Source organism: Salmo salar, unplaced genomic scaffold (assembly GCF_905237065.1).
Source record: "Salmo salar unplaced genomic scaffold, Ssal_v3.1, whole genome shotgun sequence".
NCBI lineage: Eukaryota > Metazoa > Chordata > Actinopteri > Salmoniformes > Salmonidae > Salmo > Salmo salar.
Genome location: NW_025549085.1, coordinates 29,953 through 57,871, shown reverse-complemented (window position 1 = coordinate 57,871; position 27,919 = coordinate 29,953). Strand labels below are relative to the sequence as shown.

General features: G+C 48.2%; 1 protein-coding gene and 1 pseudogene across 1 annotated transcript; both read left to right on the top strand.

Annotated features, from left to right (window-relative positions):
• Positions 1-1,075: 1,075 nt before the first annotated feature.
• Positions 1,076-7,579, top strand: LOC106598708 (trinucleotide repeat-containing gene 6A protein-like). The gene is made up of 5 exons (XM_045712991.1): positions 1,076-1,176; positions 2,242-2,422; positions 5,236-5,370; positions 5,488-5,583; positions 7,484-7,579. The coding sequence occupies exons 2-5, from the start codon at positions 2,396-2,398 to the stop codon at positions 7,577-7,579; spliced, it is 354 nt and encodes a 117-aa protein (XP_045568947.1). The 5' UTR covers positions 1,076-1,176; positions 2,242-2,395.
• LOC123735236 (trinucleotide repeat-containing gene 6A protein-like) lies at positions 7,476-27,153 on the top strand (annotated as a pseudogene).
• Positions 27,154-27,919: the final 766 nt, after the last annotated feature.

The following is a 27,919-nucleotide window of genomic DNA, read 5'->3' as shown; positions in this document are numbered from 1 at the left end:
TCTGTGTAGGATATAAACCAGGTCTCTGTGTAGGATATTAACCGGTCTCTTTTGTGTAGGATATTAACCGGTCTCTCTGATACAACTCGCTCTGTGTAGGATATTAACCGGTTTTCTGTGTAGGATATTAACCGGTTCTCTCTGTGTAGGATATTAACCAGGTCTTGTGTAGATAATAACGGGTCTCCTCCTGTGTAGGATATTAACCAGGTCTCTCTGTGTAGGATATTAACCGGTCTCTCTCTGTGTAGGATATTAACCGGGTCTCTCTCTCTGTGTAGGATATTAACTGGTCTCTCTCTCTGTGTAGGATATTAACCAGGTCTCTCTCTCTGTGTGGGATATTAACCAGGTCTCTCTCTCTGTGTAGGATATTACCGGGTCTCTCTCTCTCGTGTAGGATATTAACCTGGTCTCTCTCTGTGTAGGATATTAACCTGGGTCTCTCTCTCTGTGTAGGATATTAACCGGGTCTCTCTCTCTGTGTAGGATATTAACCGGCTCTCTCTCTGTAGGATATTAACCGGTCTCTCTCTGTGTAGGATATTAACCGGTCTCTCTCTCTGTGTAGGATATTCCGGGTCTCTCTCTGTGTAGGATATTAACTTGGGTCTCTCTCTCTGTGAAGGATATTAACCGGGTCTCTCTCTCTGTGAAGGATATTAACCGGTCTCTCTCTCTGTGAAGGATATAACCGGGTCTCTCTCTCGTGAAGGATATTAACCGGGTCTCTCTCTCTGTGTAGGATATTAACCGGGTCTCTCTCTCTGTGTAGGATATTAACTGGGTCTCTCTCTCTGTGAAGGATATTAACCTTGGGTCTCTCTCTGTGTAGGATATTAACCGGGTCTCTCTCTGTGAAGGATATTAACGGGTCTCTCTCTGTAGTAGGATATTAACCGGTCTCTCTCTCGTGAAGGATATTAACCGGGTCTCTCTCTCTCTGTGTAGGATATTAACCGGGTCTCTCTCTCGTGTAGGATATTAACCGGGTCTCTCTCTGTGCAAGGATATTAACCGGGTCTCTCTCTCTCTGTGTAGGATATTAACCGGGTCTCTCTGTGTAGGATATTAACCGGGTCTCTCTCTGTGTTTCAGATGAACAAATCAGTGAACAAGCAGGAGGATGCCTGGATGACCCAGTTTGTTAAACAGTTCAACAACATGAACTACGTTGTGAGTATGCAGCCTTGAACCTTGAACCCTCAAAATCAAATGCTGTTTTTTGTAACAACTCACCGAATACAACAGGCGTAGTAGAACTTTACCGTGAAACGCTGACTGACGAGCCCTTCCCCGACGACCGACGGAGCCCTTCCCCCGACGGAGCCTTCCGCCGACGGAGCCCTTCCCCCGACGAGCCCTCCCCCGACGAGCCCCCCGACGGAGCCCTTCCCCGACGGAGCCTTCCCCGACGGAGCCCTCGACGACCCGACGGAACCCTTCTCCCCGACGACCCGACGGAGCCCTAGCACTACGCAGCTGATTTTTAATAACCAACTCTTCATCAAACTTTTTGATTTATTTCAATCAGCTGGTTTCTCCACTTTGGGATGTGAAGTCCTAAATGGAGGTTAGGAATTGTCCTTCTGTTGGTCCAGAAGTGCTTGGTGGTCACATGAGATAATAGTATGATCTTTCTGCACCAAAAATAAAGATAGAAACTCAAGAAAAGTTGTTAAATAGCGAAGAGGGGTTGGAACTCGTCAGATGTCGCCCTTCAGGGTAATCTGTTCCCTGAACCCGACCCTTCAGGTGGGACTGTAACCGGTCTTGGGTTTTCTGTTCCCTGAACCCGACCCTTCAGGTGGGACTGTAACCGGTCTTGGGTTTTCTGTTCCCTGAACCCAACCCCTTCAGGTGGGACTGTAACCGGTCTTGGGTTTTCTTGTTCCCTGAACCCGACCCTTCAGGTGGGACTGTAACAGGCCTTGGGTGGACTTATGTGTAACAGATCTGCCTGCTAGACCTGAGAGCGAGATGATAAATAATTGTACAATTTCTGCTGCTGCACTTGCAAACCTCTGCCTCCAGGGGCAGCAGCACTACCACTAGACCAGCCCCCCAGCACATTAGTGGACTCTCTCTCTTTCGCTCTCTCTTTCGCTCTCTCTTCGCTCTCTCTTTCGCTCTCTCTCTCTCTCTCTCTCTCGCCTCTCTCTGCCGTCTCTCTCTCTCGTCTCTCTCTGTCTCTCTCTCTCTCGTCTGACCTATCTTTCCCTCTCTCTGTCCATCCCCTAGAGGGACTCTCCTGAAGACTTGTCGAAGAGCAATAAGATGGAGATGGGAGGAGGGATGATGTCAGACAAGCGTATGGATGTGAACATGGGAGAGTACAGTGGAGTGATGGGGAAAAACCCCTGCCTCCAGGCACCAGATTCACAAAGAGCCTTCCATGGAGAGAAGCCCTTACTACGACAAGGTACTGTCTTGTGTGTTGCTCTTTCCTCTGTCTGTGTGGTGTACCGTCTCCCAGCGCTGCACTGCCCCTGGTGGTAGCTCAGTGTTATATCAGAATGTAGCCCCCTGGTGGTAGCTCAGTGATATATCAGAATGTAGCCCCCTGGTGGTAGCTCAGTGATATATCAGAATGTAGCCCCCTGGTGGTAGCTCAGTGATATATCAGAATGTAGTCCCCTGGTGGTAGCTCAGTGTTATATCAGAATGTAGTCCCCTGGTGGTAGCTCAGTGTTATATCAGAATGTAGTCCCCTGGTGGTAGCTCAGTGATATATCAGAATGTAGTCCCCTGGTGGTAGCTCAGTGTTATATCAGAATGTAGTCCCCTGGTGGTAGCTCAGTGATATATCAGAATGTAGTCCCCCTGGTGGTAGCTCAGTGATATATCAGAATGTAGTCCCCTGGTGGTAGCTCAGTGATATATCAGAATGTAGTCCCCTGGTGGTAGCTCAGTGTTATATCAGAATGTAGTCCCCTGGTGGTAGCTCAGTGATATATCAGAATGTAGTCCCCTGGTGGTAGCTCAGTGTTATATCAGAATGTAGTCCCCTGGTGGTAGCTCAGTGATATATCAGAATGTAGTCCCCTGGTGGTAGCTCAGTGTTATATCAGAATGTAGTCCCCTGGTGGTAGCTCAGTGTTATATCAGAATGTAGTCCCTGGTGGTAGCTCAGTGATATATCAGAATGTAGTCCCCTGGTGGTAGCTCAGTGATATATCAGAATGTAGTCCCCTGGTGGTAGCTCAGTGTTATATCAGAATGTAGTCCCCTGGTGGTAGCTCAGTGTTATATCAGAATGTAGTCCCCTGGTGGTAGCTCAGTGTTATATCAGAATGTAGTCCCCTGGTGGTAGCTCAGTGTTATATCAGAATGTAGTCCCCTGGTGGTAGCTCAGTGTTATATCAGAATGTAATCCCCCTGGTGGTAGCTCAGTGATATATCAGAATGTAGTCCCCTGGTGGTAGCTCAGTGTTATATCAGAATGTAGTCCCCTGGTGGTAGCTCAGTGTTATATCAGAATGTAGTCCCCTGGTGGTAGCTCAGTGATATATCAGAATGTATTCCCCTGGTGGTAGCTCAGTGGATATATCAGAATGTAGTCCCCTGGTGGTAGCTCAGTGTTATATCAGAATGTAGTCCCCTGGTGGTAGCTCAGTGTTATATCAGAATGTAGTCCCCTGGTGGTAGCTCAGTGGATATATCAGAATGTAGTCCCCTGGTGGTAGCTCAGTGTTATATCAGAATGTATTCCCCTGGTGGTAGCTCAGTGTTATATCAGAATGTAGTCCCCTGGTGGTAGCTCAGTGTTATATCAGAATGTAGTCCCCTGGTGGTAGCTCAGTGACATAAAAAAGCTTTGGCTTTCTTTCTCCTGTCGCTTCTCTGGCTTCCTCTCCTCCTGTTGTCTTTCTCCCCTCCATCCTCTGGGGCCTCCTCTCTCCTCCCTCCTTCTCTTTCTCCCTCCATCCTCTGGGGCCTCCTCTCCTCCCTCTCTTTCTCCCTCCATCCTCTGGGGCCTCCTCTCCTCCTGCTGTCTTTCTCTCTCCTCCCCTTGATTTCCACGATGTCATGCCTCTTCCTCATCTGTCCTTGCCTCTGCAGCTCTCCCTGCCGCTCTCTGCTTACGATAGATCCGCCTCGGGAGGAGCTCTCCTCCAATCACGGCATGAGCTTTTCCCCTCCCACTCTGCTCAGCCTATCCCCTCTCTCTGCTCAGGGCAGGCTCCCACCCCCTCTGTCTCTGAGGCTGGTAGGCAGGTGAGTGGTTACTGCTGCTCTTGAATATAGTGTGTGTGTGAACAATCTGTCTGAAGTGTGTGTATCCTGTGTGTTTGTCTTCTTAACGTGTGTGTGTGTGTGTGTTTTTCAGAATGTAAATTCCATGTACGGCAGCAGTGTAGCCCCCGTCTCATAACGCTCCCCAGCCCCTCAACTCAGCCCAGAACAATCTCCGTAACCAAGTGCCTCCACCCGTCCTGTCCTCTCAGGTACACACACACACACACACACACACACACACACACACACACACACACACACCACACCTGGTGTGATTATCTAAAAATGTGAACCAGAAGGTCCCTTTTAAAGGGGATGTGAACCAGGGGGTCCCTTTTAAAGGGGATGTGAACCAGGGGGTCCCTTTTAAAGGGGATGTGAACCAGGGGGTCCCTTTTTAAAGGGGATGTGAACCAGGGGGTCCCTTTTAAAGGGGATGTGAACCAGGGGGTCCCTTTTAAAGGGGATGTGAACCAGGGGGTCCCTTTTAAAGGGGATGTGAACCAGGGGGTCCCTTTTAAAGGGGATGTGAACCAGGGGGTCCCTTTTAAAGGGGATGTGAACCAGGGGGTCCCTTTTAAAGGGGATGTGAACCAGGGGGTCCCTTTTAAAGGGGATGTGAACCAGGGGGTCCCTTTTAAAGGGGATGTGAACCAGGGGGTCCCTTTTAAAGGGGATGTGAACCAGGGGGTCCCTTTTAAAGGGGATGTGAACCAGGGGGTCCCTTTTTAAAGGGGATGTTCAGCCTCCTGAAGGTCCAACAATATTCTCCCCATTGCCTTATTATTGACATCTCTACTGATCTAGTTGTCCTCCCAGTGCAGGAGGTCTGAGTCTGTAATACTGATCGAGCTGTCCTCCCAGTGCAGGAGGTCTGAGTCTGTCCTACTCATCCCAGTGCAGGAGGTCTGAGTCTGTAATACTGATCTAGCTGTCCTCCCAGTGCAGGAGGTCTGAGTCTATAATACTGATCTAGTTGGCGTGACTGTGTTCCAGGTCCCTCCCTCTCTACTGAAGTACCCTCCCAGTGCAGGAGGTCTGAACCTGTTTGGTCCACAGCAGGTCGCTGTTCTCAACCAGCTGTCTCAGCTCAACCAGCTGTCTCAACTCAACCAGCTTAACCAGTTACAGGTGAACACACACACACACACACACACACACACACACACACCTCTCTAACACTTAATTCCAGTGAACTGGGATGTAAAATGTTGTGTAGTTCCTGACGAGGTGGTTTTGTCTCCGCAGCGTCTCCTCCTCCAGTCGCAGCAGCAGCAGAGGACCATGCCTGGTGGACAGCAGCAGAATCACAGACCCATCCCTGGTGGACACCAGCAGCAACAGGTACATACTGGCTCTCTGTCTGGCTGGCTCTGTGTCTGGCTGGCTGTGTCTCTGTGTCTGGCTGTGTCTCTGTCTGGCTGGCTGTGTCTCTGTGTCTGGCTGTGTCTCTGTGTCTGGCTGTGTCTCTGTGTCTGGCTGTGTCTCTGTGCTGGCTGGCTGTCTCTGTGCTGGCTGGCTGGCTCTGTGTCTGGCTGTGTCTCTGTGTCTGGCTGTGTCTCTGTGTCTGGCTGTGTCTCTGTGTCTGGCTGTGTCTCTGTGTCTGGCTGTGTCTCTGTGTCTGGCTGTGTCTCTCTGTCTGGCTGTGGCTCTGTCTGTGTCTGTGTCTGGCTGTGGCTCTGTCTGTGTCTGTGTCTGGCTGTGGCTCTGTCTGTCTGGCTGGCTGTGGCTCTGTCTGTCTGGCTGGCTGTGGCTCTGTCTGTCTGGCTGGCTGTGGCTCTGTCTGTCTGGCTGGCTGTGGCTCTGTCTAATGCTGTAGTCTGTATATAGTCTAGTACAGACTAATGGGGCAGTCTGTATGTGGGGCAGTCTATGTGGGGCAGTCTGTGTCTAGGGCAGTCTGTGTCTAGGGTAGTCTGTATATGGGGCAGTCTGTGTCTAGGGTAGTCTGTGTCTAGGGTAGTCTGTGTCTAGGGTAGTCTGTGTCTAGGGTAGTCTGTATACGGGGCAGTCTGTCTGTAAAGGGGCAGTCTGTCTGTATACCGGGCAGTCTGTCTGTATATGGGGCAGTCTGTATATGGGGCAGTCTGTATATGGTGCAGTCTGTATATGGGGCAGTCTGTATATAGTACAGTACAGACTAATGGGTGCAGTCTGTATATAGGGTAGTCTGTATATAGGGTAGTCTGTATATAGGGTAGTCTGTATATAGGGTAGTCTGTATATAGGGCAGTCTGTATGTAGGGCAGTCTGTATATGGGGCAGTCTGTATATAGTCTAGTACAGACTAATGGGGCAGTCTGTATATGGGGCAGTCTGTATATGGGGCAGTCTGTATATAGGGTAGTACAGACTAATGGGGGCAGTCTGTGTATATGGAAGTCTGTATATATGGAAGTCTGTATATGGGGCAGTCCGTATATAGTATAGTACAGACTAATGGGCAGTCTGTGTATAGGGTAGTCTGTATATAGGGTAGTCTGTATATGGGGCAGTCTGTATATGGGATAGTCTGTATATAATACAGACTAATGGGGTAATCTGTATATGGGGTAATCTGTATGTGGGGTAATCTGTATATGGGGTAGTCTGTATATGGGGTAATCTGTATATGGGGTAGTCTGTATATGGGGTAGTCTGTGTATGGGGTAGTCTGTGTATAGGGCAGTCTGTATATAGGGCAGTCTGTATATAGGGCAGTCTGTATATAGGGCAGTCTGTATATGGGGCAGTCTGTATATAGGGTAGTACAGACTAATGGGGCAGTCTGTATATGGGGCAGTCTGTATATGGGGGCAGTCTGTATATGGGGCAGTCTGTATATGGGGCAGTCTGTATATGGGGCAGTCTGTATATGGGGCAGTCTGTATATGGGGTAGTCTGTGTATACGGTAGTCTGTATATAGGGCAGTCTGTGTATACGGTAGTCTGTATATAGGGTAGTCTGTATATGGGGCAGTCTGTATATGGGGCAGTCTGTATATGGGGCAGTCTGTATATGGGGGCAGTCTGTATATGGGGCAGTCTGTATATGGGGTAGTCTGTGTATACGGCAGTCTGTATATGGGGCAGTCTGTATAAGGGGTAGTCTGTGTATACGGCAGTCTGTATATGGGGCAGTCTGTATATGGGGCAGTCTGTGTATACGGCAGTCTGTATATGGGGCAGTCTGTATATAGTACAGACTAATGGTGCAGTATGTGCCGTTGTGTAAATCTAACCCCTCCCCTCTCTGTGTGTGCAGGGCCGTCCCATTGGTTCGTCCCAGTCGATGATGCAGCCTCCGCATCACCTTGACCCCTCCCTCCTGAAGCAGAACCCCCGCCCACCAGCCCCATAAGTCCTACATGGACAACTACATGCCCCAGAATGCATCTGAGCTGCAGAAGGAGCCCAACTCCATGGGCTCTTTTACCAACTTCCCTTTAGGTAGGCCTTCATGATGCCTGATGGGAAATATCAACCTGATAATTTAATAGGGTCCTCACACCCAGGGGGGCCTGTGATAGACTAGTGTCCTGTCCAGGGGGTGTCCTGGTACATCAAGCTGTCTCACTACAGAAACAGGAGATAGACATGTGTCCTGTCCAGGGGGTGTCCTGGTACATCAAGCTGTCTCACTACAGAAACAGGAGACAGACTAGTGTCCTGTCCAGGGGGTGTCCCGGTACATCAAGCTGTCTCACTACAGAAACAGGAGATAGACTAGTGTCCTGTCCAGGGGGTGTCCTGGTACATCAAGCTGTCTCACTACAGAAACAGGAGACAGACTAGTGTCCTGTCCAGGGGGTGTCCCGGTACATCAAGCTGTCTCACTACAGAAACAGGAGATAGACTAGTGTCCTGTCCAGGGGGTGTCCTGGTACATCAAGCTGTCTCACTACAGAAACAGGAGACAGACTAGTGTCCTGTCCAGGGGGTGTCCTGGTACATCAAGCTGCCTCACTACAGAAACAGGAGATAGACTAGTGTCCTGTCCAGGGGGTGTCCTGGTACATCAAGCTGCCTCTCTACAGAAACAGGAGATAGACTAGTGTCCTGTCCAGGGGGTGTCCTGGTACATCAAGCTGTCTCACTACAGAAACAGGAGATAGACTAGTGTCCTGTCCAGGGGGTGTCCTGGTACATCAAGCTGTCTCTCTACAGAAACAGGAGATAGACTAGTGTCCTGTCCAGGGGGTGTCCTGGTACATCAAGCTGTCTCACTACAGAAACAGGAGATAGACTAGTGTCCTGTCCAGGGGGTGTCCTGGTACATCAAGCTGTCTCACTACAGAAACAGGAGATAGACTAGTGTCCTGTCCTGTGGACCATTCTGTTTTATCCTGGTGTCTACGTAGTCCAAGACAGGGTTTTATCCTCTACGTAGTTCAAGACAGGGTTTTATCCTCTACGTAGTCCAAGACAGGGTTTTATCCTCTACGTAGTCCAAGACAGGGTTTTATCCTCTACGTAGTTCAAGACAGGGTTTTATCCTCTACGTAGTCCAAGACAGGGTTTTATCCTCTACGTAGTTCAAGACAGGGTTTTATCCTCTACGTAGTCCAAGACAGGGTTTTATCCTCTACGTAGTCCAAGACAGGGTTTTATCCTCTACGTAGTCCAAGACAGGATTTTATCCTCTACGTAGTCCAAGACAGGGTTTTATCCTCTACGTAGTCCAAGACAGGGTTTTATCCTCTACGTAGTCCAAGACAGGGTTTTATCCTCTACGTAGTCCAAGACAGGGTTTTATCCTCTACGAGTCCAAGACAGGGTTTTATCCTCTACGTAGTCCAAGACAGGGTTTTATCCTCTACGTAGTTCAAGACAGGGTTTTATCCTCTACGTAGTCCAAGACAACGTAGTCCAAGACAGGGTTTTATCCTCTACGTAGTCCAAGACAGGGTTTTATCCTCTACGTAGTCCAAGACAGGGTTTTATCCTCTACGTAGTCCAAGACAGGGTTTTATCCTCTACGTAGTCCAAGACAGGGTTTTATCCTCTACGTAGTCCAAGACAGGGTTTTATCCTCTACGTAGTCCAAGACAGGGTTTTATCCTCTACGTAGTCCAAGACAGGGTTTTATCCTCTACGTAGTCCAAGACAGGGTTTTATCCTCTACGTAGTCCAAGACAGGGTTTTATCTTCTACGTAGTTCAAGACAGGGTTTTATCTTCTACGTAGTTCAAGACAGGGTTTTATCCTCTACGTAGTCCAAGACAGGGTTTTATCCTCTACGTAGTCCAAGACAGGGTTTTATCCTCTACGTAGTCCAAGACAGGGTTTTATCATCTACGTAGTCCAAGACAGGGTTTTATCCTGGTGTCTACGTAGTCCAAGACAGGGTTTTATCCTCTACGTAGTCCAAGACAGGGTTTTATCCTGGTGTCTACATAGTTCTGTAGTCCAAGACAGGGTTTTATCCTCTACGTAGTCCAAGACAGGGTTTTATCCTGGTGTCTACATAGTTCTGTAGTCCAAGACAGGGTTTTATCCTCTACGTAGTCCTGTCTGTGTGTGTCTGAACTACTACCGTAGACTCTGGTCTCTCGTGTCCTCCAGGCTTGACCTCTAACCTGAATGTAGGCCTGGACATGGGGTCTGGTGTGGGCTGTAAGGAGCCTCAGTCTCGTCTGAAGAAATGGACGGCCATGGACGTTAACTCGCCTCTGGAGCGAAAACCTGGTACGTCACTCAGTGTCCGCGTGCGTGTTGTGTGTGTGTGTGTGTCTCGCGTGCGTGTTGTGTGTCCGCGTGCGTGTTGTGTGTCCGCGTGCGTGTTGTGTGTCCGCGTGCGTGTTGTGTGTCCGCGTGCGTGTTGTGTGTGTGTGTGTCCGCGTGCGTGTTGTGTGTGTGTGTCCGCGTGCGTGTTGTGTGTGTCCGCGTGCGTGTTGTGTGTGTGTGTCCGCGTGCGTGTTGTGTGTGTGTGTGTGTCTTGTGTGTCCGCATTGGAGAGAATACATTTTTCTCCGTTACTGATCACCAGCTGAGCTGGCTGGCTGGCTGGCTGGCTGACTGACTGACTGACTGACTGACTGTAATAGTTATTTAGGAGCTGGCTGGCTGACTGGCTGGCTGGCTGACTGACTGACTGACTGACTGGCTGACAGTAATAGTTATTTAGGAGCTGGCTGGCTGGCTGACTGGCTGGCTGGCTGGCTGGCTGACTGGCTGGCTGGCTGGCTGACAGTAATAGTTATTTAGGGACTGGCTGGCTGACTGGCTGGCTGGCTGACAGTAATAGTTATTTAGGAGCTGGCTGGCTGGCTGGCTGACTGGCTGACAGTAATAGTTATTTAGGGACTGGCTGGCTGACTGACTGACTGACTGACTGGCTGACAGTAATAGTTATTTAGGAGCTGACTGGCTGACTGGCTGGCTGGCTGGCTGACTGACTGGCTGACAGTAATAGTTATTTAGGAGCTGACTGGCTGGCTGGCTGGCTGACTGACTGGCTGACAGTAATAGTTATTTAGGAGCTGGCTGACTGACTGGCTGACTGACTGACTGACTGGCTGACAGTAATAGTTATTTAGGAGCTTGCTGGCTGGCTGGCTGGCTGACTGACTGGCTGACTGACTGGCTGACTGACTGGCTGACTGGCTGGCTGACTGACAGTAATAGTTATTTAGGAGCTGACTGGCTGGCTGGCTAGCTGACTGACTGACAGTAATAGTTATTTAGGAGCTGACTGGCTGACTGACTGACTGGCTGACAGTAATAGTTATTTAGGAACTGACTGGCTGACTGGCTGGCTGGCTGGCTGACTGACTGACAGTAATAGTTATTTAGGAGCTGACTGGCTGTTCTATCTAGAAGGTGATTTGAAGGTCAGTCAGTCTCTGACTGTAATGTAATCCATCTCAAACACCAGGTATGTCTCCTGGTGCTATGGGTTATTGGCTGTGGCGTGTGCGTGTGTGTGTAACTGTGTGTGTGTGTGTGTGTGTGTGTGTGTTTAACAGTGTGTGTGTGTGTGTGTCTCCAGGTGCCATGTCGTCTGGGCTGCGTCTGGAAGATTCTCCCTTCGGTCCGCACGACTTCCTGTCTGCTGGCTCCGCCCCTCAACTCTCCCGGCCAATCAACGGGCCCGTGGGCGACAGCTGGCCCCCCGTGCCAAATCCCCCATGGAAACACAAACGTTACCTGGCCCCCAGGTACGCACTTTAAATAGGAACAGGTGAAACAGAGCAGTAACATCTCAATACAGCTCTACTTGTTTTAAATTTAACCTTTTATTTAACCAGGGCAAGTCGGTTAAGAACAAATTCTTATTTACAATGACGGCCAAACCCAGGACGACGCTTTGGCCAATTATGCGCCCCCTATGGGACTCCCAATCACGGCCCGGATGTGATACAGCCTGGATTCGAACCAGATACTGCAGTGACGCCTCAATCACTGAGACGCAGTGTCTTTAAAAATATATATAAATACAATTTTTTTTAAATGGGCAATATACACACACTTTTCCATAATGACAAAGCGAAACGGGGTTTGAGAAGTGACCTCTGTACTTTGACTTGGATGAGTCCAAATGCGCTTGTTCGTGTTTGAAGCGCCGACGCCAGCTTCAACGAAAAGTGTGCAAAGAAATATGATGCAACAACGCACAAATAAAAATGACATGTTTTCTTAAATTATTTGAGCTGAAATGAGAGAAAATACAGTCAGACTTCAGAATGAAATTTGCCTGACTACAATATTTTATCTTGATATGTTAATAAATACATGCTGTGTTTAATTTTGGCATGTTTACCACCCGCCTACAATACCATAGATCACAAGCCCATAATAAGTTAATAGGGCTAACTGGCTAGCTACTAGTGCTGTTAGGGCTAGCTACTAGTACTGTTAGGGCTAGCTGGCTAGCTACTAGTACTGTTAGTGCTAACTGGCCAGCTACTGGTACCGTTAGGCCTAACTGGCTAGCTACTGGTACCGTTAGGGCTAACTGGCTAGCTACTAGTACCGTTCGGCCTAACTGGCTAGCTACCAGTACCGTTAGGCCTAACTGGCCAACTACTAGTACCGTTAGTGCAACTGGCTAGCTACTAGTACTGTTAGTGCTAACTGGCCAGCTACTAGTACCGATAGGGCAGCTACCAGACCGTTAGGCCAACTGGCTAGCTACCAGAACCGTTAGGCCAACTGGCCAGCTACCAGTACCGATAGGCCTAACTGGCCAGCTACCGGTACCGATAGGGCTAGCTACCGGTACCGTTAGGCCTAACTGGCCAGCTACTAGTACTGTTAGGCTAGCTGGCTAGCTACTGGTACTGTTAGGCTAGCTGGCTAGCTACTGGTACCGTTAGGGCTAGCTGGCTAGCTACTAGTACCGTTAGGCCTAACTGGCTAGTACTGTTAGGCTAACTGGCTAGTACTGTTAGGCTAACTGGCTAGTACTGTTAGGCCTAACTGGCTAGTACTGTTAGGCCTAGCTACTAGTACTGTTAGGCTAGCTACTAGTACTGTTAGGCTAGCTACTAGTACTGTTAGGGCTAGCTGGCTAGCACTGTTAGGCTAGCTGGCTAGTACCGTTAGGCTAGCTGGCCAGTACCGTTAGGCGAACTGGCTAGTACTGTTAGGGCGTAACTGGCTAGCTACTAGTACTGTTAGGCTAGCTGGCTAGCTACTAGTACTGTTAGGCTAGCTGGCTAGTACTGTTAGGGCTAACTGGCAGCTACTAGTACCGTTAGCTATCCAGACAGCCACAACAAATTGTTAGCCAGCTACTGTTAGGCCTAACTGGCCAGCTACTAGTACTGTTAGGGCTAGCTGGCTAGCTACTAGTACTGTTAGGGCTAGCTGGCTAGCTACTAGTACTGTTAGGGCTAGCTGGCCAGCTACTAGTACTGTTAGGCTAGCTGGCCAGCTACTAGTACTGTTAGGGCTAGCTGGCTAGCTACTAGTACTGTTAGGCTAGCTGGCTAGCTACTAGTACTGTTAGGGCTAGCTGGCTAGCTACTAGTACTGTTAGCTATCCAGACAACCACAACAAATTGTTAGCTAGCTACCCACAAAGAATTGACATAAAATCTTGCATAATATTAGTTTTAGGTCATTTTTTTTTGTTGCCTGACATAAACTAGCTGGTTAGCTACATTATTACGATTCACATATAGCTAGCTGAGAAGTTATGAAGTAAAACAATTCCTTTGTGTATATCTAGTTAAGAGTCTCCTATTGTCCTTGCTGTAAGAAGGCTCCGTGAATGGGGAAGCTGCAGCGTGAGGTTAATACAGTAGTTGGAGAGATTCTCAAACGCTCTGTTTTTACGGGTTCCTCTAAACACTGGGTCCTCCACAAGAACGCCCTGAAGACAACGGGTTGAATAATGAATTTGGAGCGTGATGAGAGCGCGGTAGTATGCATATTGTGGAAACACCCCTAGGTTTCAGGAAATGATAATTACAGTTTAAAAAAATAATAAAAATGTTAAATGCACAATTCTTCAACTTCAACTTCCTGTATGTCTCTCCCCAGAGTTCCGCCCGGGAGCCATGAAAGGTTACCCAACATCGACCCTGAGACTGACCCTTTCGTGACCCCTGGTAGTGTCATCAACAACCTCTCCATCAACACCGTCCGCCACGCAGACCCCTCAGAGACCCGCCAGGTAACACACCGTCCTCTATGTAGACCCCTCAGAGACCTGCCAGGTAACACACCGTCCTCTATGTAGACCCCCCAGAGACCTGCCAGTAACACACACCGTCCCTCTATGTAGACCCCTCAGAGACCTGCCAGGTAACACACCGTCCTCTCTATAGACCCCTCAGAGACCTGCCAGGTAACACACCGCCCCCTATGTAACCCCCCAGAGACCTGCCAGGTAACACACACACCGCCCCTATGTAGACCCCTCAGAGACCCCAGGTACACACCGCCCCTATGTAACCCCCCAGAGACCTGCCAGGTACACACACACCGTCCTCTATGTAGACCCCCCAGAGACCTGCCAGGTAACACACCGTCCTCTATGTAGACCCCCCAGAGACCTGCCAGGTAACACACACCGTCCCCTATGTAGACCCCTCAGAGACCTGCCAGGTAACACACCGCCCTCTATGTAGACCCCCTCAGAGACCTGCCAGGTAACACACCGTCCTCTATGTAGACCCCTCAGAGACCTGCCAGGTAACACACCGTCCCCTATATAGACCCCTCAGAGACCTGCCAGGTAACACACACCGCCCCCTATATAGACCCCCCAGAGACCTGCCAGGTAACACACCGCCCCTCTATGTAGACCCCTCAGAGACCTGCCAGGTAACACACCGTCCCTCTATGTAGACCCCTCAGAGACCTGCCAGGTAACACACCGTCCTCTACGTAGACCCCTCAGAGACCGCCAGGTAACACACCGTCCCTATATAGACCCCCTCAGAGACCTGCCAGGTAACACACCGCCCCTCTATATAGACCCCCCAGAGACCTGCCAGGTAACACACCGCCCCTCTATGTAGACCCCCTCAGAGACCTGCCAGGTATAACAGTGGCTGTTTGAGCAGGTTTCTGTATGTGTGTTAAATGATGTCCGTGGTGGAAGTGGGGATAGTCGACTCTGGACTCTGTATTCTATGGAAGATGATACAAGATGGCGTCGCCCACCTTCCACATCGTCCGCTATTTTACATAGAACGCAGAGCCCCCTCGTTGATTTTTAATTTTTGAGGTCGTTTTCGCTCGATTCTTAAAAACATAGTCATAGTTTTCCGGTTTAGATGTATTAATTTTAACATTAAATGCACGATGCGTTATGTGGGTGGGATGCTGGAACAACTCAGAATAAAGGAATCAATCATCAGTTTTATTTATATATTATATCAGTTTTATTTATATATTATATCAGTTTTATTTATATATTATATCAGTTTTATTTATATATTATATCAGTTTTATTTATATATTATATAGTTTTATTTATATATTATATCAGTTTCATTTATATATTATATCAGTTTATTTATATATTATTCAGTTTTATTTATATATTATATCAGTTTTATTTATATATTTATAGTTTTATTTATATATTATATCAGTTTTATTTATATATTATATCAGTTTTATTTATATATTATATCAGTTTTATTTATATATTATTTTGGATTCATTTATATATTATATTAGTTTTATTTATATATTATTTGGATTCATTTATATATTAATTAGTTTTATTATATATTATATCGTTTTATTTATATATTATATCAGTTTTATTTATATATTATTTTTATTTATATATTATTTTGGATTCATTTATATATTACATTAGTTTTATTTATATATTATATCAGTTTTATTTATATATTATATCAGTTTTATTTATATATTATATCAGTTTTATTTATATATTATTTTGGATTTATTTATATATTACATTAGTTTTATTTATATATTATATCAGTTTTATTTATATATTATATCAGTTTTATTTATATATTATATCAGTTTTATTTATATATTATATCAGTTTTATTTATATATTATTTTGGATTCATTTATATATTACATTAGTTTTATTTATATATTATATCAGTTTTATTTATATATTATATCAGTTTTATTTATATATTATATCAGTTTTATTTATATATTATATCAGTTTTATTTATATATTATATCAGTTTTATTTATATATTATATCAGTTTTATTTATATATTATATCGGTTTTATTTATATATTATTTTGGATTCATTTATATATTACATTAGTTTTATTTATATATTACATCAGTTTTATTTATATATTATATTGGTTTTATTTATATATTACATTAGTTTTATATATATTATATTCGTTTTTAAATATATATTACATTAGTTTTATTTCTATATATATATTACATTAGTTTTTAAATATATATTACATTAGTTTTATTTATATATATATATATATTACATTAGTTTAAAATATATATATTACATTAGTTTTATTTATATATATATTAATAGTTTTATTTATATATATATATTACATTAGTGTCTCTCTCCATCCAGCTGTCTCTTCTGACCCTCACAGACCGGACAAGCAGGCATACAAGGGATTATCTCTAGAGAAACTACAACTCCCTACTACATCACACAGTTCAGGCTGGATCTGATTTATCTCTAGAGAAACTACAACTCCCTACTACATCACACAGTTCAGTCTGGATCTGATTTATCTCTAGAGAAACTACAACTCTCTACTACATCACACAGTTCAGTCTGGATCTGATTTATCTCTAGAGAAACTACAACTCCCTACTACATCAAAAAGCAGAAATAACTGAGATGTTGTTTAATCTCTCAGCGCTATTGATTATCCCTGACTTGATGATTTGTACAGCTGAAGCTTGTTGTCAGGTCAACTAACCCAGTCTGAAACGGACTGTCCTCAGGCTGGTGGACGAGCCTCGCCTTCATCCCTGCTTTTGTAGTCTATTGTTCTGTCCTGTGTTAACTGTGTTTCACTGAACCCTGTGTCTCTTCCTCTCTCTCTCTCTTCCTCTCTCTCTCTTCCTCTCTCCTCTCTCTCTCTCTTCCTCTCTCTCTCTCTCCTTCTCTCTTTTTTCTTTTTTCTTTTCCTCTCTCTCTCTCTCTCTCTCTCCTTTCCATTCTTTCTCTCTCCTTTCTATCTCTCTCTGTCTCTCTCTCTCTCTCTTTTCTTTCTATCTCTCCTTTCTCTCTTTCTCGCTGTTGTTCCTTCTCTCCTCTTTCTCTCTCCAGGACCATCCTCATCTCTGAACACCACGATGCCTTCTAACAGTGCCTGGTCATCTAGTCGTGCCTCCAGCCACAGTGGTTCACTCACCAGCACGACCCAAAGCATTACAGGTAGGTCTAACCCCCCCCAACATTACAGGTAGGTCCAACCCCCCCCCCAAAAAAAAGCATTACAGGTAGGTCCACCCCCCCAAAAAGCATTACAGGCAGGTCCCCCCCAAAGCATTACAGGTAGGTCCAAACCCCCCACACAAACATTACAGAGGTCCCCCCAAAGCATTACAGGTAGGTCCCGTCCCCAAAGCATTACAGGTAGGTCCCGTCCCCCAAAGCATTACAGGTAGGTCCCCCCAAAGCATTACAGGTAGGCCCCAAAGCATTACAGGTAGGTCTAACCCCCCACACAAAGCATTACAGGTAGGTCCCCCAAACATTACAGGTAGGTCCCCCAAAGCATTACAGGTAGGGCTAAACCCCCAACCCTCAGCTGGGACGAACATAGAACATGATTATTCATTGTGATCAGTATTCTGTACTAGAGAAATGAAAAGCGTTTTGTTAATATAGGGATTGGTGATGGTTACAACCATCACACTGGAGGAAGGGGTTTAAAGCACCATGTGGTAAACTCCTTCTGTCATTATCACCTTATGGATCGGTGTCTTCTCTTTTCCCCTCCCTCCCCTCTCCCTCCCCCTCTTTCTCCTCTCCCCCTCCCTCCCCCCCTCCCATCTCTATCTCTCCCCTCCCTCCAGCCAGGTCCGGTGAGTCTAAATGGTCCCCAGGAGGGTGTAACCGTCTCTGGCCCATGAGCTGTGGAAGGTCCCTCTGCCTCCCAAAGGTCTTTCAGCTCCCTCCCGCCCTCCTCCCGGTCTCACCAGCCACCCACAGAAACCCCTTCCATCCTGGGGGAAGCTCCTCTACGCTTGGGGGGTGGGGTCCTCTGACTCCAGATACACACCTGGTGAGACTGCCTTTTAACAAGGGAAGGGGTGGGTGTGTTTAACTGTACTGGAAGACCAGAAGTCCACAACGACAACAGTAAACAAACAAACATTTGACCGACTGGGGACATTTTTTTGATGTTGTTCGTCCCTAACAAGGTAATATGCTGTTTTCAAGGGGGTTTAGGGTTAAGTTTAGGTTAAGGTTAGGTTTAGGTTAGGTTTAGGTTAAGGTTAGGCTTAGGGTTAAGGTTAGGTTTAGGTTAAGGTTCAGGCCAGGTTTAGGTCAAGGCCAGGGTAAGGGCGCTAAGGCTAGGTTGGGCGGTCAAGGGCTAGGTTAGGCCAGGCCAGGCTTAGGCTCGGGGCCAGGCCCAGGTTAAGGCCAGGCTTAGGCCGCCGCCAGGCTTAGCCAGGCCTTAGGCCGCTTAGGCCTTCAGGCCGGCTTAGGCCTAGGCCGCTTTAGGCCGGGCCGGGCTTCAGGCCGCTTCAGGCCCGCCGCGGCCCAGCTTAGGCTAAGGCCAGGCCCAGGCCCAGGCCTCAGGCCAAGGCCTAGGCCAAGGCCAGGCCGGCAAGGCTAGGCCTAGGTTAGGCGCTAGGCCTAGGTTAGGTTGGCTAGGTCAGGTGGGCTGTTGTCAGGCTGGGCTGCGCCAGGTTAGGCTAGGGTCAAGGCCAGGCTAGGCGGCTAAGGCCAGGCTTAGGCCTCAGGCCACCTAGGCCTAGGCCTAGGCTTTAGGCTCAGCTTCAGGCCCAGGCCAGCTTAGGCAGGCCAGGCTTAGGCCCAGGCTGCTCAGGCCCCCCCTAGGCCTAGGCCAAGCCCAGGCCGGGGCCAGCTCAGGCCGCCGCCAGGCCTAGCCGGTGCTAGGCCCCAGGCTGCGGGCCAGGCCCAGGCCGGGCCGGGCCCAGGCCAGGCCCAGGGCCAAGGCCTGGGCTAGGCCAGGCGCAGGCTGCAGGCCTAGGTCAAGGCCAGGCCCAGGCCGGTCAGGCCAGGCTTCAGGCTCGGCCCAGGCCGCCTGGCCCGCAGGCTTAGGCTCAGGGTTAGGCTTAGGCCGCTCAGGTTAGGTTTAGGGTTCAGGTTTAGGTTAAGGTTAGGTTTAGGTTAAGGTTAGGTTTAGGCTTAAGGTTAGGTTTAGGTTAAGGTTAGGTTTAGGTTAGGTTAAGGTTTAGGTTAAGGTTTAGGTTAAGGTTTAGGTTAAGGTTTAGGTTAAGGTTTAAGGTTAAGGTTTAAGGTTAAGGCTTAAGGTTAAGGTTTAAGGTTTAGGGTTTAGGTTAAGGTTAAGGTTAGGTTAGGTTTAGGTTAAGGTTAGGTTAAGGTTAGGTTTAGGGTTAAGGTTAGGGTTAAAGTTAGGTTTAGGGTTAAAGTTAGGTACAATAGGATTTTGAATGGGACTGAATTTTGTGTCCCCATAAGGTACAAGACTGTGTCAAATCAAATGTTATTGTGGGTTTGGGGAAATGTGTGTGTGTGTGTTGCCTAATTCACACTAGGGCCAAACTGAGCTGTTCTGGCCTAGTTTCACATCACTATACAGTACCTTAAAGTATTCAGACCCCTTGTCTTTTCCCACGTTTTGCTACGTGGGAGAAGACCTTATTCTAAAATGGATTAAATAATATTTTTCCCTCATCCAATCTACACACAATACCCCATAATGACATCACAATACCCCATAATGACATCACAATACCCCATAATGACATCACAATACCCCATAATGACAAAGCGAAAACAGGTTTTTATACATTTTATTACAAGTAAAAAAACTGAAATACTTTTATTTCCATAAGTATTCAGACCCTTTGCTATGAGACTTGAAATTGAGCTCAGGTGCTTCCTGTTTCCATTACTCATCCTTGAGATGTTTCTACAACTTGATTGGAGTCCACCTGTGGTAAATTCAATTGATTGGACATGATTTGGAAAGGCATACACCTGTCTATATAAGGTCCCACAGTTGACAGTGCATGTCAGAGCAAAAACCAAGCCACAAGGTCGAAGGAATTGTCCGTAGAGCTCCGAGACAGGATTATGTCGAGGCACAGATCTGGGGAAGGGAACCAAAACATTTATACAGTATTGAAGGTCCCCAAGAACACAGTGGCCTCCATCATTCTGAAATGGAAGACGTTTTGAACCACCAAGATTCTTCCTAGAGCTGGCCGCCCGGCCAATCTGAGCAATCGGTGGAGAAGGGCCTTGGTCAGGGAGGTGACCAAGAACCCGATGGTCACTCTGACAGAGCTCCAGAGTTCCTCTGTGGAGATGGGAGAACCTTCCAGAAGGACAACCATCTCTGCAGCACTCCACCAATCAGGCCTTTTTATTTATTTATTTATTCACCTTTATTTAACCAGGTAGGCCAGTTGAGAACAAGTTCTCATTTACAACTGGCCAAGATGAAGCAAAGCAGTCCGACACATACAACAACACAGAGATACACACGGAATAAAACAAACATACAGTCAATAACACAGTAGAAAAAGTCTATATACAGTGTGAGCAAATGAGGTAAGATTAGGGAGGTAAGGCAATAAATACGCCAAAGTGGTGAAATAATTACAATTTAGCAATTAAACACTGGAGTGATAGATGTGCAGAAGATGAATGTGCAAGTAGAGATACTGGGGTGCAAAGGAGCAAGATAAATAAATAAATACAGTATGGGGATGAGTTAGTTGGATGGGCTATTTACAGATGGGCTATGAACAGGTGCAGTGAACTGTGAGCTGCTCTGATAGCTGGTGCTTAAAGTTAGCAAGGACTTATAGATGACCTGGAACCAGTGGGTTTGGCAATGAGTATGAAGCGAGGGCCAGCCAATGAGAGCATACAGGTCGCAGTGGTGGGTTGTGTATGGGGCTTTGGTGACAAAACGGACGGCACTGTGATGGATGGAGTCCAATTTATTGAGTAGGGTATTGGAGGACATTTTATAGATGACATCACCGAAGTCGAGGATCGGTAGGATAGTCAGTTTTACGAGGGTATGTTTGGCAGCATGAGTGAAGGATGCTTTGTTGCGAAATAGGAAGCAGATTCTAGATTTAATTTTGGATTGGAGATGATTGATGTGAGTCTGGAAGGAGAGTTTACAGTCTAACCAGACACCTAGGTATTTGTAGTTGTCCACATATTCTAAGTCAGAACCGTCCAGAGTAGTGATGCTGGACGGGCGGGCAGGTGCGGGCAGCGATCGGTTGAAGAGCATTTAGTTTTACTTGTATTTAGGAGCAGTTGGAGTCCACGGAAGGAGAGTTGTATGGCATTGAAGCTCGTCTGGAGGGTTGTTAACAGTGTCCAAAGAAGGGCCAGAAGTATACAGAATGGTGTCGTCTGCGTAGAGGTGGATCAGAGAATCACCAGCAGCAAGAGCGACATCATTGATGTATACAGAGAAAAGAGTTGGCCCAAGAATTGAACTCTGTGGTACACCCATAGAGACTGCCAGAGGTCCGGACAACAGGCCCTCCGATTTTGACACACTGAACTCTGTCTGAGAAGTAGTTGGTGAACCAGGCGAGGCAGTCATTTGAGAAACCAAGGCTGTTGAGTCTGCCGATAAGAATACGGTTATTGACAGAGTCGAAAGCCTTGGCCAGGTCGACGAATATGGCTGCACAGTAATGTCTCTTATCGATGGCGGTTATGATATCGTTTAGGACCTTGAGCGTGGCTGAGGTGCACCCATGACCAGCTCTGAAACATAGTGGAGAAGGTACGGTGGGATTCGAAATGGTCGGTGATCTGTTTGTTAACTTGGCTTTCGAAGACCTTAGAAATGCAGGGTAGGATAGATATAGGTCTGTAGCAGTTTGGGTCCAGAGTGTCACACCTTTGAAGAGGGGGATGACCACGGCAGCTTTCCAATCTTTGGGGATCTCAGACGATACGAAAGAGAGGTTGAACAGGCTAGTAATAGGGGTTGCAACAATTTCGGCAGATAATTGTAGGAAGAGGGTCCAGATTGTCTAGCCCAGCTGATTTGTAGGGGTCCAGATTGTTTAGCCCAGCTGATTTGTAGGGGTCCAGATTGTTTAGCCCAGCTGATTTGTAGGGGTCCAGATTGTCTAGCCCAGCTGATTTGTAGGGGTCCAGATTGTTTAGCCCAGCTGATTTGTAGGGGTCCAGATTGTTTAGCCCAGCTGATTTGTAGGGGTCCAGATTGTCTAGCCCAGCTGATTTGTAGGGGTCCAGATTGTCTAGCCCAGCTGATTTGTAGGGGTCCAGATTTTGCAGCTCTTTCAGAACATCAGCTATCTGGATTTGGGTGAAGGAGAAATGGGGGAGGCTTGGACGAGTTGCTGTGGGGGTGCTGTTGACCGGGTAGGGGTAGCCAGGTGGAAAGCATGGCCAGCCTTAGAAAAAATTATTATTGAAATTATGGTAGAGTGACCAGTGGGAAGCCACTCCTCAGTAAAAGGCACATGACAGCCCGCTGTGAGTTTGCCAAAATGCACCTGAAGACTCTAAGACCATGAGAAACAAGATTCTCTGGTCTGATGAAACCAAGATTGAACTCTTTGGCCTGAATGCCATGCATCACATCTGGAGGAAACCTGGCACCATCCCTATGGTGAAGCATGGTGGTGGCAGCATCATGCTTTGGGGATGTTTTTCATCGGCAGGGACTGGGAGACTAGTCAGGATCGAGGGAAAGATGAACGGAGCAAAATACAGAAAGATCCTTGATGAAAACCTGCTTCAGAGTGCTCCGCATCTCAGACTGGGGTGACGCTTTACCTTCCAACAGGACACCGACCCTAAGCACACAGCCAAGACAACGCAGGAGTGGCTTCTGGACGAGTCTCTGAATGTTCTTGAGTGGCCCAGCCAGAGCCCGGACTTGAACCCGATCAAACATCTCTGGAGAGACCTGAAAATAGCTGTGCAGCAACGCTCCCCATCCAACCTGACAGAGCTTGAGAGGATCTACAGAGAAGAATGGGAGAAACTCCCCAAATACAGTTGTGCCAAGCTTGTAGCGTCATACCAAAGAAGACTCAAGGCTGTAATCACTGCCAAAGGTGTTTCAACAAAGTACTGAGTAAAGGGTCATGAATACTTATGTAAATGTGATATTTCAGTTTTTATTTTTAATACATTTGCTATATTGTGTGTAGATTGAGGAGAGGGGGGGTGACAATTTAATCAATTTTAGAATAAGGCTGTGACGTAACAAAATGTGGAAAAAAGTCAAGGGGTCTGAATACTTTTCGAAGGCACCTGTAGTTGCTGGAACCATGTTATAAAGGAACATGGGAGAACAAACACCAGAGCCAGTAGGGTACGGATTGGCCCCAGAGCCAGTAGGGTACGGATTGGCCCCAGAGCCAGTAGGGTACGGATTGGCCCCAGAGCCAGTGGGGTACGGATTGGCCCCGGAGAGCCAGTAGGGTACGGATTGGCCCCGGGGAGCCGGTAGCTACCGACTGGCCCTGTCGTGGACATGAAGTGTGTCTGGGTAATAATCGTCTGTTCTCTCAGGTTGTAGTTGGAGTGACGGTAGCAGCAGCTCAGGGAGAACCAACTGGCTCGTTCTCAAGAATCTCACAACTCAGGTATAAAACACACTCACACACTCCGGTCTACTGTCTACCAGTGTTGTAGGACTTGACTTGACCAGTGGGGACTTTGTCAGAAAATCTCTCTCTTGCATAATTCAACACACTAGCTACAACAGTGTCATGAAACTGGAAAAAAATGGTTGGATACTTTCAGGAGGACTACCAAGGGGCTAGTGACTGGCTGGCTACTTTTAGGAGGACTAGTGACTGGTTGGCTACTTTTAGGTGGACTAGTGACTGGTTGGCCACTTTTAGGTGGCCTAGTGACTGGTTGGCCACTTTTAGGTGGCCTAGTGACTGGTTCCCTTTATGTCGACTAGTGACTGGCTGGCTCTTTTAGGAGGACTACCAAGGGGCTAGTGACTGGTTGGCTACTTTTAGGTGGACTAGTGACTGGTTGGCCACTTTTAGGTGGACTAGTGACTGGTTGGCCACTTTTAGGAGGACTAGTGACTGGTTGGCTACTTTTAGGAGGACTAGTGACTGGTTGGCTACTTTTAGGAGGACTAGTGACTGGGTTGGCTACTTTTAGGGGACTAGTGACTGGTTGGCTACTTTTAGGGGGACTAGTGACTGGTTGGCTACTTTTAGGAGGACTAGTGACTGGTTGGCTACTTTTAGGAGGACTAGTGACTGGTTGGCTACTTTTAGGAGGACTAGTGACTGGTTGGCTACTTTTAGGAGGACTAGTGACTGGTTGGCTACTTTTAGGAGGACTAGTGACTGGTTGGCTACTTTTAGGAGGACTAGTGACTGGTTGGCTACTTTTAGGAGGACTACCAAGGAACTAGTGACTGGTTGGCTACTTTTAGGTGGACTACCAAGGGGCTAGTGACTGGTTGGCTACTTTTAGGTGGACTACCAAGGGGCTAGTGACTGGTTGGCTACTTTTAGGTGGACTACCAAGGGGCTAGTGACTGGTTGGCTACTTTTAGGTGGACTACCAAGGGGCTAGTGACTGGTTGGCTACTTTTAGGAGGACTACCAAGGGGCTAGTGACTGGTTGGCTACTTTTAGGTGGACTACCAAGGGGCTAGTGACTGGTTGGCTACTTTTAGGAGGACTACCAAGGGGCTAGTGACTGGTTGGCTACTTTTAGGAGGGCTAGTGACTGGTTGGCTACTTTTAGGGGGACTAGTGACTGGTTGGCTACTTTTAGGAGGGCTAGTGACTGGTTGGCTACTTTTAGGGGGACTAGTGACTGGTTGGCTACTTTTAGGGGGACTAGTGACTGGTTGGCTACTTTTAGGGGACTAGTGACTGGTTGGCTACTTTTAGGTGGACTAGTGACTGGTTGGCTACTTTTAGGTGGACTAGTGACTGGTTGGCTACTTTTAGGAGGACTAGTGACTGGTTGGCTACTTTTAGGAGGACTAGTGACTGGTTGGCTTCTTTTAGGTGGACTAGTGACTGGTTGGATACTTTTAGGAGGACTAGTGACTGGTTGGCTACTTTTAGGTGGACTACCAAGGGACTAGTGACTGGCTTCTTCAAGGCTGTTACTTCCATGTCTTAACTCCTACTATTCTGTAGATTGACTGCTCTTCTCTGAGGACAATGTATGTTACTAACTGCTCTCCTCCTTCCCTCTCCTCCTTCCCTCTCCTCCTTCCCTCTCCTCCTTCCCTCTCCTCCTTCCCTCTCCTCCTTCCCTCTCCTCCCTTCCCTCTCCTCCCTTCCCTCTCCTCCCTTTCCTCTCCTCCCTCCTCCCTTCCTCTCCTCCCTCCTCCCTTCCTCTCCTCCCTCCTCCCTTCCTCTCCTCCCTTCCCCTCCCTCCTCCCCTTCCCGTCCTCTCCTCTCTTCCCCGTCCTCTCCTCTCTTCCCGTCCTCTCCTCCCTTCCCGTCCTCTCCTCCCTTCCCGTCCTCTCCTCCCTCCCTCCCTCTCCTCCCTTCCCGTCCTCTCCTCCCTCCTCTCCTCCCTCCTCTCCAGATGGATGGTTCTACTCTGAGGACTCTCTGTATGCAGCACGGTCCTCTGATTACATTCCACCTCAACCTGCCGCACGGCAATGCTGTGGTATGTTACAGCTCCAAGGACGAGGCAGCCAAGGCACAGAAGAGTCTGCACATGTAAGACAATTATACACGCACACACACGCAACTCCCTCCTCCTCTTCATCCCTCCCTCTCTCTCCTCTTCATCCCTCTCTCTCCTCTCTCTCTCCTCTTCATCCCCCCTCCCTCCCTCTCTCTCCTCTTCATCCCTCTCGCTCCTCTCTCTCTCCTCTTCGTACCCTCTCTCTCTCTCTCTCCTTCGTCCCCCTCTCTCCTCTTCGTACCCCTCTCTCTCTCTCTCTCCTTCGTCCCCCTCTCTCCTCTTCGTCCCCCTCTCTCCTCTTCGTCCCTCTCTTCTCGCTCTCCTCGTCGTCCCCCTCTCGCTCTCCTCGTCGTCCCCCTCTCTCCTCTTCGTCCCTCTCTTCTCGCTCTCCTCTTCGTCCCTCTCTTCTCGCTCTCCTCTTCGTCCCTCTCTCTCTCTCTCTCCTCTTCGTCCCTCTCTCTCTCCTCTTCTCTCTTCTCTCTCTCCTCTTCGTCTCTCTCCTCTTCTCTCTTCTCTCTCTCTCTCTCTCTCTCTCTCTCTCCTCTTCGTCTCTCTCTCTCCTCTTCGTCCCCCTCTCTCCTCTTCGTCCCCCTCTCTCCTCTTCGTCCCCCTCTCTCCTCTTCGTCCCTCTCTTCTCGCTCTCCTCGTCGTCCCCCTCTCGCTCTCCTCGTCGTCCCCCTCTCTCCTCTTCGTCCCTCTCTTCTCGCTCTCCTCTTCGTCCCTCTCTCTCTCTCTCTCCTCTTCGTCCCTCTCTCTCTCCTCTTCTCTCTTCTCTCTCTCCTCTTCGTCTCTCTCCTCTTCTCTCTTCTCTCTCTCCTCTTCGTCTCTCTCTCTCTCTCCTCTTCGTCCCTCTCTCTCTCTCTTCTCTCTTCTCTCTCTCCTCTTCGTCCCTCTCTCTCTCTCTCTCTCTCTCTCTCTCCTCTTCGTCCCCCCCTCTCTCTCTCCTCTTCGTCCCTCTCTCTCTCTCCTCTCCTCTTCATACCCCTCTCTCTCTCTCTCTCTCCTCTTCGTCCCCCCCTCTCTCTCTCTCTCTCTCTCTCTCTCTTCTTCCTCCCCTCTCTTCCCTCTCTCTCTTCTTCATCCCCTTCTCTCTTCATCCCCCTCTCTCTTCTCTCTCTCCTCAGGTGCGTACTAGGGAACACTACCATCCTGGCTGAGTTTGCCAGTGAGGAGGAAATCAACCGTTCTTTGCACAAGGTCAGTCATTGGCCGCTGCCTCCCGGGCTGGCAGGCCATTGGCTCCTCTCAGAGCCGAATGGGCGGAGCCTTGGAGGGTTCCCACCCCTTCCCCAGCCGCGCCCCGGAGCCCAGTCAGTGGAACGTCAGCGACCTCCACAGCTCCTCCCTTTGGGGCGGGTTGAACTATTCCACTAGCCTATGGGGCGCCAGCGAGGGCGGGAGGATCAACAGCCCTTCTCCAATCAGCTCCTTCCTCCCCGTGGATCACCTGACAGGGGGCGGGGACTCCATGTAAAAGCCCGCCTCAGTCGAGCGTCAGTCAAACGCTGGACAGCGTGACGACAGACGGAATAGTCTAGAATCGTTACCGCCACAGTCTCAAACACAAAGACAAAAAAAAGACTCGGTAAATAATACAATGTAACCAGTTGGTCTCCTTCTCACTTACAAATATACAGGAGGGGGGGGGTCACCCTGTGGAAAATACTACAGGAGGGGGGGTCACCCTGTGGAAAATACTACAGGGGGGTCACCCTGTGGAAAATACTACAGGGGGGGGGTCACCCTGTGGAAAATACTACAGGAAGTGGGGGGGTCATCCAGTGGAAAATACGTACAGGAAGTGGGGGGGGTCACCCTGTGGAAAATACTACAGGAAGTGAGTGGGGGGTCGCCCTGTGGAAAATACGTACAGGAAGTGAGTGGGGGGTCGCCCTGTGGAAAATACGTACAGGAAGTGGGGGGGTCGCCCTGTGGAAAATACGTACAGGAAGTGAGTGGGGGGTCGCCCTGTGGAAAATACGTACAGGAAGTGGGGGGGGTCGCCCTGTGGAAAATACGTCAGGAAGTGGGGGGGGTCGCCCCTGTGGAAAATACGTACAGGAAGTGAGTGGGGGGGTCGCCCTGTGGAAAATACGTACAGGAAGTGAGTGGGGGTTCGCCCTGTGGAAAATACGTACAGGAAGTGAGTGGTGGGGGGTCGCCCTGTGGAAAATACGTTACGTTTTTTCCCTGCACATATATCCACGTTTTTTTTCGCCCCCCCGAAAACCCCCCCACATATCAGTCGGTATACTTGAATCATGCAGCCAATTCTATAATGTGAAGGACAGTAAATGCCTTATGCTTTTTCCCAGGTAGTGCTTCTTCTGACGACAAACTGAAACCTAAAAGAAAAACTAATGAAAGCTTTGTCTATTTTGTCATGTTCCTGTCTGTTGGAATTCCAATCATTGGGTTGTTTTTGTCGTTGTGTTTTGCT

What these genes read in the sequence shown, in the direction of transcription:
- LOC106598708 (XM_045712991.1), top strand. Translation starts at nt 2,396, where the DNA reads ATGGAGAGAAGCCCTTACTACGACAAG. An exon ending in ACCAGCTTAACCAGTTACAG is followed by an intron (nt 5,371 to 5,487) that starts GTGAACACACAC and finishes TTGTCTCCGCAG; the next exon opens with CGTCTCCTCCTCCAGTCGCA. An exon ending in GTGGACACCAGCAGCAACAG is followed by an intron (nt 5,584 to 7,483) that starts GTACATACTGGC and finishes CTGTGTGTGCAG; the next exon opens with GGCCGTCCCATTGGTTCGTC.